Below are 17,072 nucleotides of genomic sequence, written 5' to 3'. Positions count from 1 at the left end.
AAGTCAGCCTGTCAGCCTCAGGCCAGAGGACCGGCAGATCACTGATATTAGCCCGTGTTGATAAGTGTGATAGAAACTTGAACCAGGAAGACGCTGAAAGAGAGCAGCTATTCTGTGAGCTGACAGGGTCCTAAAGGATGAACCTACTGACTCCGACCAATTTTTCAAGCCATCTGGAAGGCTTTCAAAAGTGAACTTAGCTGTAATGATGTCTTAACAAACAATACAAAGGCGCTTGTGTACGGGCAAACTCAAGGGGCGAGCCTGGTGCACGTCCAAGACTCTGGCACAATGGCTGCTATTCTTGGAGAGAACACCTTTGAGTTTTCATTTCGCATAATGGATGATGACAGGCCATCAGAGAGGACTTTAATTTCAGAGGGGTCGATGGCCAGAGGACGTCCTCCCTGCCACCCCCCACCACACCGCTCCAGTGTTATCTGCCCCGTGTGACTTGTTGCGCAAAGATTACAGAGAGTGGTCAGTAATGCTCTCAGCCACACACACAGAGGAAGAGGAGAGGAAGGGCACGCTCAGGGGAGGCCAGTTGAAGCAGGGCTTAACTCTCACTTTTAAAAATGGTGGCTGAAACGGACAATATGGTCACTATTTCTAGTCTAAGAGCATCCATTGGTATCAAGCTGATTACTTCTTGTCCCTTTTCAAATATGGGGAACAACACTCTGCGGGACGTCAGTCAGGTCTTGACTTTTCTTCACTAGACTAGACAGCACACCAGGAGTTAAACTCATGACATATGTTTGCAGCTTTAAGCCATGGTTGGAACAGTTCTGATATCTCGACGAACGTCATATGTTTATATAAGTTGTCCTGCTATGGAATGAGAGAGCACCCCTGCGTAATGATTTGTTTTTGTTCAACTCTGACCTCTCCTCACACAGCGCAGAAACCACTGATGTCGCCTCTGTGAGACCCTTGGCGCTGGTTGCTCAAACTTTGACAGCAGACTTGAGTTTAAATCGACATTTCAAAGCTTGTTACTGCAATAATTTCCGTCCATATGGCCGTTAGCACCACATACAACCGATAACATGCAGTGGTTCCCTGCAGGGTTCTTATATAGACCTACTCACACACCTTCCTCTCTAATACACTGCACTTGATGAAAAATATAGGAGGTGTGGATGATTTATCCTATTTTAATGGTCACAATCTGCTGAGGCATGAATCCAAACTCACGTACAAGCAGAAACATTACTTTCTTTTCAGTTTTAAAAAGATATGCTTTGAGTTTTATGATAAATTTAACAAATTAAGCTTCTTGATATCCGGCCAGTGAACACAGCAGGCCATGGAGAGAACAGACAACCTCATTTAGCAGTGATACATCATGAAAGATATCTATCACAAAAAACAGCTACTTTGAAAGATGAGCAATCTGAAGGGTCAGCACATTCACTAATAAGAGATATCTTACACTCTCAGACTGTCCAATATTTCTAATACAATAACCCTGATATTAAATGTTTTCTTTTAAAGCAGATAAAGATATATTCATTGTGATATACATAAAACAAACTTACAGTTTTTTTTTTTTTATCTTTGTCCTTTATTCTTTGCAGACTAAAATTAAACTTGTACTGGTGTAGTAATAAAATCCACTCTGCTAACCTCTCTAATAAATGATACTTTTCAACTTTTCCTGAACGTTACCAGATCCATAAAAAAAAGGCATAAAATTTATCGCGAAGCAATAAATCTACTTCTGATGGCAGGGCTTTGAGGCTGTTATGTTTTTCCATGCACCAAGTTGGCCACAAGTGGCCCTCTTTGATTTGTAGATCAAGCTGAGCTCTTTGGGATGCTGTCCAGTGCAGAGCTGTGGCCCTTGAAAAGGCAGCTTGTTTTGTTTGCCATCCTAGCATAAGAGATGCCTTTGTGTTATGAAACACGGCCTTTGAAATTGAGTTATTTTTTTCACTGTGTTTATTGCATATCTGTGTTTACTTAATCTGTTCCATGGAAAATAAACCCGCTGTGCTGGCACTGTGGTGTGGGCAGTGCATGTTGCTGCCTACTATGGACTACTTTCACTCACTCAGTACTCTAAGTTTCAGAGTTTCTCTTCACCAGTAGCTTCAGCAGCTGCTCTAACATCAACACTAACTTCTGTGCTGAAAAGTGGCTGCATCTATACCTGAGCTCAGCTGTGAAACCCTATGTTACATTAAAATGTAATAAATACATCACTTCTGTTCAGAAAGTTACTGCACCACTCTGATATTCACACCAGAGCCTGACTAATACTGCATTTTTAAAGCTGATTAACCTTTTCATTGCTATTCTGTTATTGGAGCAACAGCTCTGGTCCCTGTTTACTTCCTGTCAGCGACTGCATTAACAAATTATCCAGTCGGAAATAAAAAAGGGACCCATTTAGGGTGCAGTTGGGTGCAATAATCAAACTGCCGCCAATATTTTTTAGTATATGACTTCATTCTCACAACACCTCTTGAATGTATATATATTCATTCAACATATAATGCACATAACTGTATGTATTCTTACGTTAACTCTGATTCTATTCTTGTTTTATTCTATTGATAGTTAAATATTCACACTTACAGCCTCAGCACTGTGACAACATATATTTTATTTTTAATATTTTTCATATCTTAAGTACTACTGTTAAACACTGTAGCATTGTGCACATTTTAGTTTCTATTTTATCTTATTTTATTGCTTTATATTTACATACTTCTATTTCATACTCTTACTCTTGCCTCTTATAATTCTCTATTCTTTACATCAGAGCGACTGTAACAAATTTCAATTTCCCCTCTGGGATCAATAAAGTATTTCTGATTCTGATTAAATGTTTTATGTTGTCAAGTTAGAGAAAGTCTATCGACATTTGAGAGTTTTAAAAATGTGAAAAAAAATTTTGTTTTACAATAAAAAGATAACATAAACCAACATTTTGATTAAAAAATCCCTTATAAGAGTTGAGGCCAACAAAATGTATTGTGCATATGTCCACAACTAACAATTACTTTCATTATTAATTAATTTACCTGTTATTTTTCCTGATTAATTGATTAATCAAATCTATTGGACTGTAAATAGTCAGAAAATAGTGGATAAGATCACAATTCAAACTGCTTGTTTTGTCCATCCTACAATCTCAGGGCACTTTCACACCAATCTCATTTGGGACTTTTCAGGTTGATTATAACCAATATCATCGGTGTGAAAGCTCCCCAGATCACAGCTCAGACTGAAAAGCCGAACCTCGGTCCAACACAGAGGTGGTCTCTGAAACATGGTTCAGTTCGTTCCTGGTCATTTTTTCGGATGGTTTGGACTTTTGGGCCAATTACAGGAAGTTTTGGCAGGCTATCGTCATATGATAAGAGTAGTGTAGCACCTCAGTGTGTAGTGTGTGTGTGTGTGTGTGTGTGTGGTTGAGTAACAGAGAGAATCAGGGGCGTTGCACCAGTTTCTGGGCCCTATGCATGAGCAATCTCTCTGGGATCCACACCCTTCCTCTCTTGATCCATGTCTCTTTCACGCGCATTTTTTTTTTTTTTGGACAAAATCAGTTTGCTCTCTTTCCCTTCCTTTCTTTCTTTTCTTTTAGAACCCGAATTTCCCTTTCTTGGGGAAAGACATGACAGTGTATGCTGGTGCTTACTCTGCTTTAGCTACGTCTAGAGACAAACCTAGTGGAAGGGTGGACTAAACCATTGTGTGTCTTTAAGGGGTAAGAAGAGCCTCAAAGAGCTACCGCAATTTATATACAAAGTTCAGTCTTACAACTGATTTATTCGGCCAAATGCAAACCAAACCAAACTTTTCAAGCCCCCCCTTTCCCATTGAGACCCTGGGAAATCAGTCCCACTTTTGCCCCCACTACAACGCCCCTGGAGAGTGACGGTGGCTGCACTCAGACCAGACAGGTGTTGGCAATCAGAGCAGAGGAGAAACTAGCTGTAAAGTTGTGAAGTGGTAGTAAATGTACAGTGTAGGTTTTGGTTTGTCCATGAACAATGCTATGTAACAAAATGAGCAGTGGTAGTACAGGGGAGGAGGATATGACTTTGTAAAGAGTCAGTTGGAAAAACCCTCAAAAACTCTGACTCTAATTTTCAGAGAGGATGGTAGAGCCCCTCCAGAAACCAATCTATGTCAAGCATTGGGGCGCAGCTCATTTTGGTGATGACAACAGAAAATAGGTATGTCATGTGTAATTAGTGTGCTGACATAATTGCAATGTGAAACCAGAACTAACTAGATCAAATGTATACAGTGTAACAAACACGTGAACCTCGGTTAAGACCGTGGTTCAGACCTTCAGATGTGAAATGGCTCAAAGGTATTCGGGTATTACCACAGTACACTAAGAATACCAGTAAATATTCACATTTGAGAGGCTGGCACCAGTCAATTTGCTAATTAATGATTCATCAAAATTGTTCCAATAAAGTTCCAGTCAATTGAGTCATAGTTGCAGCTCTAACAAAAACAAACTTGTCAGCATGGGCAGATCCAAGGGCCAACCCTGGAATTGGATTGGTCATCCCAGATACCACAAAATTGGCTTCTGCCTCCTTGCAGGGTGGGTGTTTAGCCCTCAAGTTGTTTCCAATGCCATCTTTGTATGGATGTGTCATGTGTTATTGAATCAAGATCAAATTCTCGAAAAATCCTGGAACCACTACAGCTTGTTGGTGCTTTCTGGTGGGCAAACTATGTGTGTTAGACTCTTTCGCAAACAGATCTTTGTCAATATAAACCCATACAACATATCCACAATAAGCTTAAAAGGTATAGTGAGCAGGAAGTGTTGGTTGCTGTTTGTGAACAATATCACCAGCAAAAGTAAAAGTAACAGCCAACCCTAGATTCACTCTAGTCTGATATATCTGTGTTTTCACGAATTTTGTAACTTCCTCTTGGATGCATCCTGCTTACAATCTGACACCTGGTTGCCACCTTTTTATAAACCCCAACCTTGCCTGTGGGCTGCGTCCAGGAGGGTCTAGGACACAGCAAAATAAGGAGAAAACTATAATCACCGCCTTGCCTCCATGAACCAGTCTAGTTGCACTTAAAGTCTACTTCCACGTGTTTGAAAACATGGATGCTTCCCCCCAGCGACACAGAAGATCTACAAAATCATTCATTCATTTTCCGTAACTGCTTATCCTGTTAGGGGTCGCATTGGGGCTGGAGCCTATCCCAGGTCATATTAGGCAGGTAGACAGGTCACCGGACTATTACACAACACATAGAGACAGACAACCATTCACAGTCACAGTCACACCTACAGGCAATTTAGAGTCACCAATTAACCTGCATGTCTTTGGACTGTGGGAGGAAGCCGGAGTACCCAGAGAAAACTGACACAGGGAGAACATGCAATTCGAACCCCCATTCCCTTTTACTGTGGAACCCTCTGACTGTGAGGTGACAATGCTAACCACTGCACCACCGTGCCGTCTCCATACAATCGGCACAGTTTTAAGGTGGACACCAAAGATAAGTGTCACCTATTCGGTATCCGATCAAATGTCTCTCCTTCTGTTCCTGAGATATGATGCAGAGTAATGGCCAGAAAAGTTTTTTTGCAGGATATTATGATGTCACAGTGACGCTGACTTTTGACCTTTGGATGTAAAATGACATAACATCATCATTTTATCCTTTTAGAGATGTGTGTGAAATTGTGTCACAATCAGCATATGAATTCTTGAGCTGAAACATGAGGTCACAGTGACCTTGAACTTTGAACTTTCAGTTCATCGTTGAGTGAGTGGATGTTTGTGCTAAATTTGAACAAATACCTTTGAGGCATTCTTGAGACATCGCGTTCACAAGAAGGGGACAGACAGACGTACTTATGGACGGACAACCTAAAGATAAATACACCACCACACACAGAGAGTGGGTCATCAGTGATGATTAAGAGGAATTACTTTTGTATGAGTCTGTATGTTTTGTTTTAGGGAAATCCTGCTTAGTATACATTCATATAGGCCAATATCGGCCATGCTGATATATCAGTCAGGCTCCAGCTTACATTGATTAAAATGATGTGATTTGTATTAAATTCATGAGTCAATAAAGTTGACTTAAACTGACCATGGGTCTCTTGTTGATGTCATTGCTCAGAGGGGATGCTGATTTGAAAAGCTGTGGCAGTTCACCAGAGACTGGGCACTCATGATATCACCCCATCTCAGTTTATTTCATAATTAGTCAAATGTGACGGTTGTCATGGTTACCTCCCCCACATCTGCACGCTGCTCCCTCCCTCTGATCACACTCGCAACCCATGAGACAATACAGCAAGCGATTGAATGAGTGACTAAACAAGTGATGATCGAGGGGCCTTTAGGCTCTGGCTGGACTCCCAAAGCCAACAAGAGGACCTCCACTCCCCTCACACACACACACACACACACCCCTCCCTTCTTCCCCCCTCTCTAGTGGAAAGGGGAGGCCACAGTGAAGGCCGTAACTGAAAACAACTGGAACTCAGTGCTGTATGACTCCTTTTTTTCCACCTCTCCCTCAGCATGGACTGGTCCAGAGCAGCCGAACTGGGCCTCAGTGTTAGCACACTCCCCTTTACTGCAGTCAACCACATGCTAGTATGTACACACACACCCAAAAACACACTCTTGTGTACAGACGTTAATGTAAATAGACACATGTGCACACCGAATGTGCATACACAATCACACACACAGCGCACACACACACACTGCAGTTAATGATGACCAGATGTGGGGAAGTGATGCGTAGTGTTTTGCGGTTTGGTCTAATCTCCAAGTATCGGACCGAGCTTTCTCTGGCCCCTCCGCCCTCAGACCTGCTTCTCTCTTTACTCCAGTCTCCTTATCACACTTTACATTCAAAACAAAAGAAATCAGAGCTTAATTTGTAATGTGTAGCGCTGATAAAACCAAAACATGGATGAGACTGAGAAGCTTTTAAGCCCATCATTTTTAGGCTGGACTCGCGTCATAAAGTAGGTGTCATAACTAACCTGTGTCACCTGGTGGACCAGATCCATCCACCACAACCAGCGGCTTGGTAGACGTCTTGGTGTTCAGCATCATGGTCATGATACTGTCCAGACCAAGAGAATCGCAGGGCTCACCGGGCTGTAAGCACTGTGTGGGCAGAATTTACACAATTTTAAGTGAAGAAATCCAACAAAAAGAAACATGCCACTCTGTCATAAAGCTTTTATGTGCCACAATTTTTTAAAACAGACAAATAAAGGCTTTGTAAAACCAAAAGCAACCATTCACATTTCTCAACCTTGAGTAAATGTCTTCTGTCATACCTGACCCAAACTTGGAAATTAAACAAATGACTAACTCATGAGCCCATTCCTGACCCTGATCTGAATCAGAATATAACAGTTAGCTTCTAAATCACAACTTTCTTACAATCATTTAAAAGTGACGAGGTGAAAACGTAGGGGAAAGTGCTCGCAAGAGACTGCATGAGTTGGACTGGTAACACAGTCAGAGAAAAATGAAAGCGATGCCTAAGACGGATGCTTATTTTGTTCTGCAGCTGGATACTTGGCAAACCTTACACTGATTCATGTTTCCTGCTTAGCATTAGGTGCAGACCTGATACTGAATGACTCAGCTCAGCAAGAGTAAAAATCTCAAAAAACAATACTACTCATCCTGTATACCTCTGGATAGATTAAAAAACTTTGATGCTTCATTAACATGCAAAAGAATTTGAAGAAGACTATACTGCATACCTTCGACAGTCCTTGGCTGCTCAGAGGTCTCTTGGAGCACAGAGACATCTCACAGTGCAGGAAAAGCAGGGACATGTTGAACTTTGAGCTGAAGTTGAAGCTGAAAATTTTCTTCTCCACAGGGAAGTCCCTCTGAGGATAGTACTTGACGGAGTCGTCTGTGGGGCAGACCGTCTCAATGAGAGTGTAGTCTGAGGCCACACTGGGGTTGGAGTTGGGAGAAATGAAGCAGGATATGATGGTGAACCCCAGCTCTGGATCTGATGTGGCTGATGTGACCTAAGGGGAGAATAGAGAAGAAAACAACATTTATTCTTCAAATACATGGATCATTTGTCATTTGTCATTTGAGCCTCTTTGTCCAAGTCTAAGACTGGAGTTGTGATTGATGAGTCTGATAAGCACTGCCATCAATCATCCTGCTCTTATACTTCAGTTTACACAGAACATTGCCATTTTACACCCACTTTAGAGTGGGTTACACAAAACAAAACGACTGAGGCATGACGTTGCTCCAGTGTGTGATTTTAGACAGCATGCAGGCAGCCCGTAGGCAAAAGAAGCGTGACGGGCGTGACACATAAGACAACAGCATCAGCCTCTAGTTTGACATCTAACATATGCACCGACACTGCTTTATAAACTATAACAATGGCATAATGGCACAATGGCTGCCGTTCTTCTTCTTTGAGGTAGCTGCTAACTGCTAGCAGCTGCTTTTGGCCATGGGTCCTTCCTGCCTGCTCTCCCTTTTACACAGATGTCAATGCGGCACTTTAACTACCTTTGTTGCTGGCTTAAAGGCGAGGCAACTCTGTCCCCCAATTCTGTGATCATACCTTTAATAAAGACGGGCGACGTGGAACAACGGCGAGACATTCCCACCTTGAACAAGCAGTGTAAAAGGGGCTTAAATCTCAGCAGGAAAGCGAATAAGCTAATTTCCCAAAATGTCAAACTGTTCCTCTAGAGCTGCACTAATCAATAACTTTATATTAACAATGGATCAAATGATATTATACAAAGTGGAAGTGGTTTCTCATCGTCACAATCCCAGTTTCCATTAGCTTTACAAAGCTTTTAGAGGGACAGTTCTTGGCTCATTCAGCCAAGAAGGACGCCATTAATGTTTACATCTTGCACCGTCACAAGCACGAGCCTCTCGCCCATGAGCCGATGCACACTTCCTTCTGCATGGTGGGTGTAGCTCAGTAGAGACAAAATAGTTCCTACATGAAACTGCTCACAACAAAGTCTGTGGATTATCTTGACCAACTGAGTCATGATTTCTGGGAAGAGACATTGCTTTTGAGTTTTTCAAATTATTTTTTTGGCACTTTGAGCACCACAAGCTGAGTGCCGTCTAGTTCCATTCTACTGGAGAGAAGGCAGACGTCACTATAGCTGACTTGTGTGTATTTTTGATTTGGGGCTAAACTGTCCTTTTTAGCATCTTTCAACTCATTGTTTTGGTTTTATGGTTTTATTTCAGGAGTTGCTGGAAACCAGATCTAAAGGGAGAGTGGATATTGGATTTTATTCATCAGGTGGGCATAAAAAAAGGACTCAGAATGAATGCTGCTTGGATGGATAACAACTGTTTGTTTTAAACATTAGCTATGTCAAGTGAAACAAATTTCTTTAAGTAATATTTCAGTCACAGCTAGTTACAAGTAATATCTTTTCATCCATAATCATCCCCTGAGTTCCTCCTCTTTCCCTCTTTTGGACTGGTCTTGCATACAGAAAATCCTTTGTAACCAGCTGGCTCTGCATCCATGCTGTCAGCGTAGCACCTCCCGCTGATATCATCATAAATCATTTTGTCAGAGGAGCTCAGAGTGTGAGCCTTTGCCATCTCTTACATGACCTCCATAGTTACTGTTGTGAAACAAGGATTTTGATTCAGCCAGACAGGATACAGAGACATGTCGAGAGGAGATACAAAGAACAAGAGGGGTGAAAGCGAGTATTAGCTTTTTAGCCCCAACTAGACAAAATACAAATCGGCCTTGTGGATGCTGCACCAGGAGATCAAAGCAGGGAGGGCTTAAGTCCCAGACGGAGAGTACACAGAGGAAAGTTTTCTTGCTAAAGTTTTAATTTAGGAACAAAAACACAACTTTCATGAGACTAATACTGCACCAAACTGCAAAACACACACTCATAAATAAAAAGTAATATACTAGAAGTGCAAAGATTACCTCCACAAAAACGTCCTGCTTTTGTGCAACAGTGAAGAAGGCCTGGCGTGAAGGATTGTTGAACGGCAATGTGTTGTACAGCTCCATGTTAAATGTCGTGTTGCTGACTGGTTGCCTTCCTGGTCCTGGTACAATCCTGGGAAGTGTCACCGAGGTTTCCTGGCTCTTTCGGTACGTGCAGTTGAACTAGGGGGAGAATAAGACATAAGCCAACACAAATATCAGCAGGGATCTGACATCTGATTCCACTGCTAAGCATCCTCAACCCTGCAAGACTGTGTGTCAGCGTTTGACCACATAAAGATGGATCAGAAAACGGGGGAAGGAACATAAGAGATACTGTATAAACAAGAACAATAAGTGGGAGACAAGGAATGGATGAGACAAAGGAAAATAAGTCCGTAGAGGGAAGGAGATGGAGCAACTTCAAAATGGAAAATGTCAGGTCAAGTTCATAAAACAGACATCATGGAAAGACGGGGAGATTGCAGAAACCAGATGAGCCTTTACGTGCACCAAGGGGCTCTGGGAAATAGAGTTTCTTCCAACTCTGTATGATTTACATAGAGATGTCGATGATAATTGATCTTGACTTGTCAACTTTCACCCTGCAATGAGATTGAGCTCTCACAGAGGCAGAACCACAATGATTCCACTGTCTTACCATTATGACGGACTGGTGTTCTGGGGCCTCCGTAAGTGTCCTCTCAACTGGGTCCCTCGGGAACAGCACGTCTCCAGATTCCAGATCCTCATAATCCAGCGGCCCACCACTCCCATCCTTAGTCTCAGCATGACTTATCAGGACCTGCAATCCACAGGGGAGTCCGTTAGTCACAAAGCCTGAGCCACATCACTTAGTAAGTGAAAGAAAAATCCCTTCCAGACTTTTTTCTTTAAAAAGGTCCAGTTGTGAGTAGTGTTGCTTAACACAGAGATTTGAATCTTTGAGAGGGGTTGCCAAAACATTCTGCAACCTATGAGTTGGATTTAAAATGTGGGAATGTCCCGTGGCTTCAGCAGTGGGACTCATCCTGGACAAAAACATAAAAACATACTTTTAATTTCTCAGTAGAGTAGAAGAATGTCAGGGGTCTGACATGAGTACATGCCGCTTTAAGAAAAGTCTGATTTAATGAGGTGAGAGGACAATCTCAATGACACCAAGAGTGTTTTCTTGAGTCTGCACCAAATTAGTTGACCTGTCCCTGGTGCCACTGCCGAATTAAATCAACATGTCACAAGATCGGAGAAACAACAACAGCTAGAGCAGATTATCTTTGATGTGTTGGGACCCAAACAATGAAATTTTATCTCTTTTAACTGGGGTCAGAGGTTATCCCTGCATCCAACTGCTAACACAAAAGGCAACCTTGGACGTGTGCCCGGGTTTTCAATCTGCATTGGACAGAAAATGTTCCAAATTTCCCCCACAAAAGATCTCAAAAGGTTGGGGAGGAAGTGATTCATCCTTGCTTGTTAGAACAAACACGCTGAATGAATGCATTCCATAATAATGAAGACAAGTGGACATGTCAGATGTGAATGCTGAGTCCCATAAAAACACTCCCACACTGTTCAGCAATACGTGCAAATGTACTTTGAATTAATCTTATTATTCCATTTTCTATTTATCCAAAAAACAATTTGTATAAAGCAATTTGTGGAGAAAGTGAAAGGATTGTGTTTCCTATCAGCTGGCTGAGATCTGACCGCTGATGTTGCTACGAAACATGCTGTCAACTACTAACTTACTGAAGCACATCATAGCCATAAATAGCCGACAAACATTGATACAAGATGTTTTCTCTCTCTGTTTTAACAAGCCCACAAAGCCTTGCTTGCTTACCATCTGTGATTTACGATGTTTGTGTTCCACTCAGAAAATGAAAGCTCACAAGTTGTGCAAACTAGCTCGTTAGCCTTGTTAGCATTAGCAAATGCAAACAGTAATGCTAATTTAGAAGGTGCTATCCCTGCACAAAAATAAATAAAGCCTCCTCTCATCAGTATCTACTAGACTGTATAAAAGAAGTGGACATAGCCACTGTGACGTCACTCCCATTTTGAACATGGATGAATTATGAGACCTGAATGGAGTGTTGAAAGCGGGACCCTGGTCCTTCCTATGAAAGTTGCTCAGTGGAGCTTGAAGCCAAAAAGCTCTTTTTCCACGGTATGAAATTACCTGGATGATCGGCACTGCTTCCACATCATTGGGCCCATCGAGCAGACACACTAGAGACTTCCGCCAACCAACATGGCTACTTTTGGTTTAGTGCTCTGCTAACTTGAATGGGTATAAAATGATTTAACCTTGCAGCCATTCTAGACTTTCAAAATGTTATCGGACCGGATGGATTAAATCATGAGAGTAAAACAAGTAGTTTCGCATCGGGTTGTGATTTACAGACATCTCTTTCTCAATTTAAGACGATAGGAAACTCTTTATGGGCCCAATGACATCTCATGACGATGTAATTCCACTGTTTGGCCACTGCGAAAATTGGCCTCAAAGCCTGGTGCACTTCCTAGTCCTTACGTTTGGCATTTTGGTAGTTGCCCTCTTGGTTTTTTGGAGCCAGAAGTGACCATATTTGGATGAGAGTATGGAGCTAAGGAGGATTTTCTCTCCAAGAGTGGAAATACAATATTTGCAGTTTGCAAAACTCATATACAGTTTTTTAATGCTTGAACATTCAATAATCACTAAAACGTATGTCATGCACTAATAACAATAATAAAAACAAGTGGAATGGCTGACTGATGCATTGAGTAACATGCAAGAAGACATTGCAACTTCAAAGTTATCTATAGACGCTGGTGGTAGCCTTTGAGCGGCATCATGAATTTTTGTTGGTTTCTTTTTTTTTTCAGTCTTTAGCTAGCTAACTGTTAACTAGCGAAGATGAAAAGACAGCAAAACATCCTTTAATTTTGCACTTACAGTCAACTAATGTATGCAAACTTGCCACCATAGGAACAGTGCTCATATAACATTCGAAATGAGCTACAATTTAACCAGTAAAAGGTGCTCTCCAGCACTTAAAACAGACTCCAGCATGATGGTTTCTTTCTTGTGACATCTTCAAAGTGAACATTTAGGCTTTTCCTTCAGTTTTTCTCTTTTAGGACTTTTGGGGCTCTGTTATTGGCATGATGACTGAGCCCTTTGATAAGAAATGCAAAGTTAATGACAGTGACTTCACGTAGAGGTTCTGACGTATGGGCCCCCTAAAGCCTTGGGCCTGTTCTGTAATACCTATGTGTTTAAGGCAATTTCACATAGGCTTCACTTTACAAACGTGTGGGCTACATCCACTTCTTTAATAAACTCTATGAGTAAACAAGTCAAAACAAACAAAAAAGCAAATTTCAGCTTAACTTAAAAGACAGTGTTTGTTTCCACATTTATATTTACATTATAATCTAGGTGGCCACTGTTTATAGTTCAGGTAAACCAGCTTTATTGACATGACTTGTTTTAGCGTAATAATAGGTGTTGTACTCACAGAGTTGATGTAGAGGGCCATTGGACTACCCTGCATGGGATATACGGTGGTCTGACAGCCAGTCAGAGGAGTTTCCAGTGTGTAGTGGGTGGCATTGACTGTTGCTTTGCAAGCTGGGTCTTGGAGCGTGAGGTTGGCATGAGCATACCCGTTCGCCTGAGGAAACATAAAAAAACTGCAACATTGGAAAAAGATTTAAAAAAACTTTTCCTTTATTAGCTCATTTCTGGAATTAAAAAAAAAAAAGTGGTTGTGTGAGACTTTGAGTTCCCAGGAATAAACAAATCCCACAAGGTGGTCTAGCTCCAGCCTCAGCTTCTCCTAATTACAGTCTATGCCAGTTTCCATTCTGTGATGTGGGCTGTGTGTGCCATTCCCGCGCTCAGACGGCAAATGTTGGGAAACGTCCCACTTGCTTCAATGTCAGCCTGTGTATAACAGGGACGCTTAAGAGTATTTACTTAACAGTATTTCTCTTTGTTTTACTTTTGCGGATGTTTAACCAGGTTTTCCTTAAGTATGGCAATTATCATGGCAGCAGGCAAAACTGATCTCTGCAGCTGAAGGCCAAGATATTAACCCACAAATGACCTATAGATGTGTGTATTAGGACAGTTTCTTCATTTGCTATCATTACCATAATGTCCACTTTGATATAATACATGCATGCACACAAAAGATACTTTTCAGATATTAAAAACCTAGCAACATGAAGGTTATGTTGGCATTTGTTAAGAGCAGAGCAGAAGACTTTCATTTATCCCACTAATTGCTCTTGACACTGGTATTCTCTTTGAGTGTCCTCCGTGTTTGTTGTTTTCTGTCCCTCTTGTCACAGTTTGTCACATCAAGTCTGTGTCGCAAGAGCAAAGATGAAAAAACAAAATACTCAAAAGCAAATGTGACCGATCAGACAGTCAAACAATTTTCAGATGTGCGACTTGAATCACAATCCAAATTACCAATGACACTAGACACTGTTGGGAAACAAAACTGTCTATAGATCTATCTGTTTAACAGTGGAGTGGGACATTTCTCAACTGTTTGTTTCTGTGCTTTAATTCGTTAGTTAATCAACAGAAGATGTATTTATTTAATCTGATTATGGGTAATATGGCTTTGAAATAATAATATCCGCTAAACTACTCTACACTACTAAAATACTACAGTAAACTAGTAACTTAAGTATTTTAACAACAAAGTTAAAGTACTATTATAATAAAGTTAAATAAAGATGTTACAACAAAGTTTAAAAAAGTATTGTTTTAATAAAGATTACAAATGTAACTTTATTGTAACAGCACTTTATTGAACTTTATTAGAACAGTGTTTTATTTAACTTACTTATAATAGTACTTTTTAAAACTTTACTATCACAATACTTTATTTACCTTTAAAAGTGAGGTGTTATAATAAAGGTAAATAAAGTATTGTGATAATAAATTAATGCTGAAATAGTAAAGAAATGCTGAAATAATGCTTAAGTACTTTTATAGTAAAGTTAAACTATTGTTATAATAAAGTTAAATGAAGAACTGTTACAACTAAGCTGAATAAAGTACTGTTATAATAAAGGTAAATAAAGTATTGTTTCTAGAAGTACTATAATAATCAAGTTCAATAAACTTGAAGCTTTTAGTCAACAGTCAGCTGTTAGCAGTTAGCGGAAAGTTAAACTGTCCGTGTGGTGCCGTTGTGAAATGCGAGGATTTATTCACTGTGGCTGGGAAGCAAACTAACTGCTCTCCAATTTTATAATTTTATCCATCCCATGTGCAACAAGCTGTGATACATTGAGTTCAATAGATATATCACCCACCCCTAATTATTTGTTTCAAATATAAAACCTATAATTTGCTGGTTAGAGCTACATTTGCCCTGATCTGCTTGTTCATGTTATTAAAAAAATAAAATTAATGAAATGAATGTTTTAGTAGTAAATAATTTCAATAATACAAATATCTGATAAATAATCAATTTATTTGCGGCACCTTATGTTACTGTACATGATATTCAGGGATAGTTTGTGTTTCTGGTTCTGTTTTTTTGCATTTTTTTAAGTTGTGTTTATTTATACTTGTTGCAGGCTGGAATAAAATAAAATTAACCATCTGGAATAATCATTCGTTGTAGCCTGATATGTTTCTAGGCAGGCTCCATGATGGATGAAATCCTGCTGTCCACTCACCTGCAGGCTTTCTTTGTCGATGCTGACCACCATCCTCGTGTCCTCACACTGCACACTGAGGCCAACACTCAGAACGCCCTGGTGCTCCTCGAACTCTCCATTCTCCCAGGGCCGGTCGTCGAGGGAGGGGGACAGAGGCAGGTAGGGTAGGCCGTCAGACACAGATGGAGGGAAGGGAAAGGGCAGGCTGGAGTGCCGTGTCGCAGCTCCCGCTCTTGGATGAGGACTGGAGTCGCGCAGGATGGAGAGCTCTGGAGGCAACATGCTCTCCAGAGGATCCACCACATCTGGAAGTCACACATTGTTGAAACCTCATGAGGCTGATTTAACAGGCAGGGAAATTACACAGGACTGCGACTATAAAACCATTTCACAATTTCACGCTCGTCTCTCTATAATGACCGTGAAATGCGCAATATTAGTCTTGAAATTGTAGCAGCTGCTAAATTGTATGTCTCACACATGGTATTCTTGCTATAATTTAACTGAGCACGCAATTTCTGCTTCAGTATGATTGAATTCAGAGGATGTCTCTTCAGTTTACCTGGCTCTCTAAGTCGGATATTGAAGTGGTTAGCCACAGGAGTGTTGGTGTAAGACGTGACTGGGCTGTAGCCATGCTCCCCTGCCCACTTTATCAGTGCTTGTGGCCCTGATGGCAAGTGCTGCTTGGGGGATTTTGACACTTGCATCAGTCTCTCCACATTTGAGCTGACACTCACGGTATCAGAGGCCTGTGGAAAAGAAAGCAAAGACGTCATATATCTTGTCTTAGTGTATGTTTTCCATCAAAAAGAACAAATTGGCATTTCTAGAAGATCATACATTTGTGTAAGCTCCTTTAAGATCTTCAGAAACAGAGGACATGATTTACTGCTCCGCAGATATTCCATTTCAAGTACAGTCCTGTTCTCATGCTGCACTGAGTGTGAATCATATATATGAGTGTGAGGTCATGGGCGTGTCATCCCTCAATCAATGCTGTGAAACCAACATGTTAGTTTGCTCTTAAAATTCGTGTCCTGCCCTACAGCATACCCTCCCTGTGTGAGGGAGTAACGATTCGTTCTCACAGCCGTTTCCCACACATTCATCTCTCTTGAGCAACGCCGAGGAGAACCCGCTTTCTGACAGGAGCAAGATTTTGTTTTTTACGAGGCCATCCTATCACATAAATAGTTGACACGCTCCCAAACACTGGTTGCACAAGCACAGCATCCTGTGTGCCACTGCTGTCAAATAAAAGTCAAAGTGTCAGCTTGTGGGAACAAAAAGGTGGGATCAAGACATAGTTTTGCAAGTCACGTAAATCTCAAGTGTTGCACTCAAGTCCCAAGACAAGTCCCAGGTCCCAAACTTTGAGTTCAGAGTCCTGAAGAGGTCATATTAGACTGTCACCAAAACGAATGAGTGAT

The 17,072-nt window shown here is 41.1% G+C and overlaps 1 protein-coding gene across 1 annotated transcript in view; it reads right to left on the bottom strand.

Moving 5' to 3' along the window:
• tgfbr3 (transforming growth factor, beta receptor III) overlaps positions 1-17,072 on the bottom strand; it is a 99,674-nt gene that overhangs the window by 13,064 nt on the left and 69,538 nt on the right. The window contains exons 8-14 of the mRNA XM_050054655.1: positions 16,202-16,391; positions 15,658-15,944; positions 13,470-13,625; positions 10,622-10,765; positions 9,958-10,143; positions 7,754-8,032; positions 7,016-7,142 (exon numbers count right to left, since the gene is read on the bottom strand). Coding sequence (XP_049910612.1) covers positions 7,016-7,142; positions 7,754-8,032; positions 9,958-10,143; positions 10,622-10,765; positions 13,470-13,625; positions 15,658-15,944; positions 16,202-16,391 — 1,369 coding nt within the window. The remainder of the gene's footprint in view (positions 1-7,015; positions 7,143-7,753; positions 8,033-9,957; positions 10,144-10,621; positions 10,766-13,469; positions 13,626-15,657; positions 15,945-16,201; positions 16,392-17,072) is intronic.

The sequence above is a fragment of the Epinephelus moara genome, chromosome 10, assembly GCF_006386435.1.
Source record: "Epinephelus moara isolate mb chromosome 10, YSFRI_EMoa_1.0, whole genome shotgun sequence".
Lineage (NCBI taxonomy): Eukaryota > Metazoa > Chordata > Actinopteri > Perciformes > Serranidae > Epinephelus > Epinephelus moara.
Note: the sequence above shows the minus strand (reverse complement) of the source record. Positions and strands in the feature narration are given on the sequence as shown.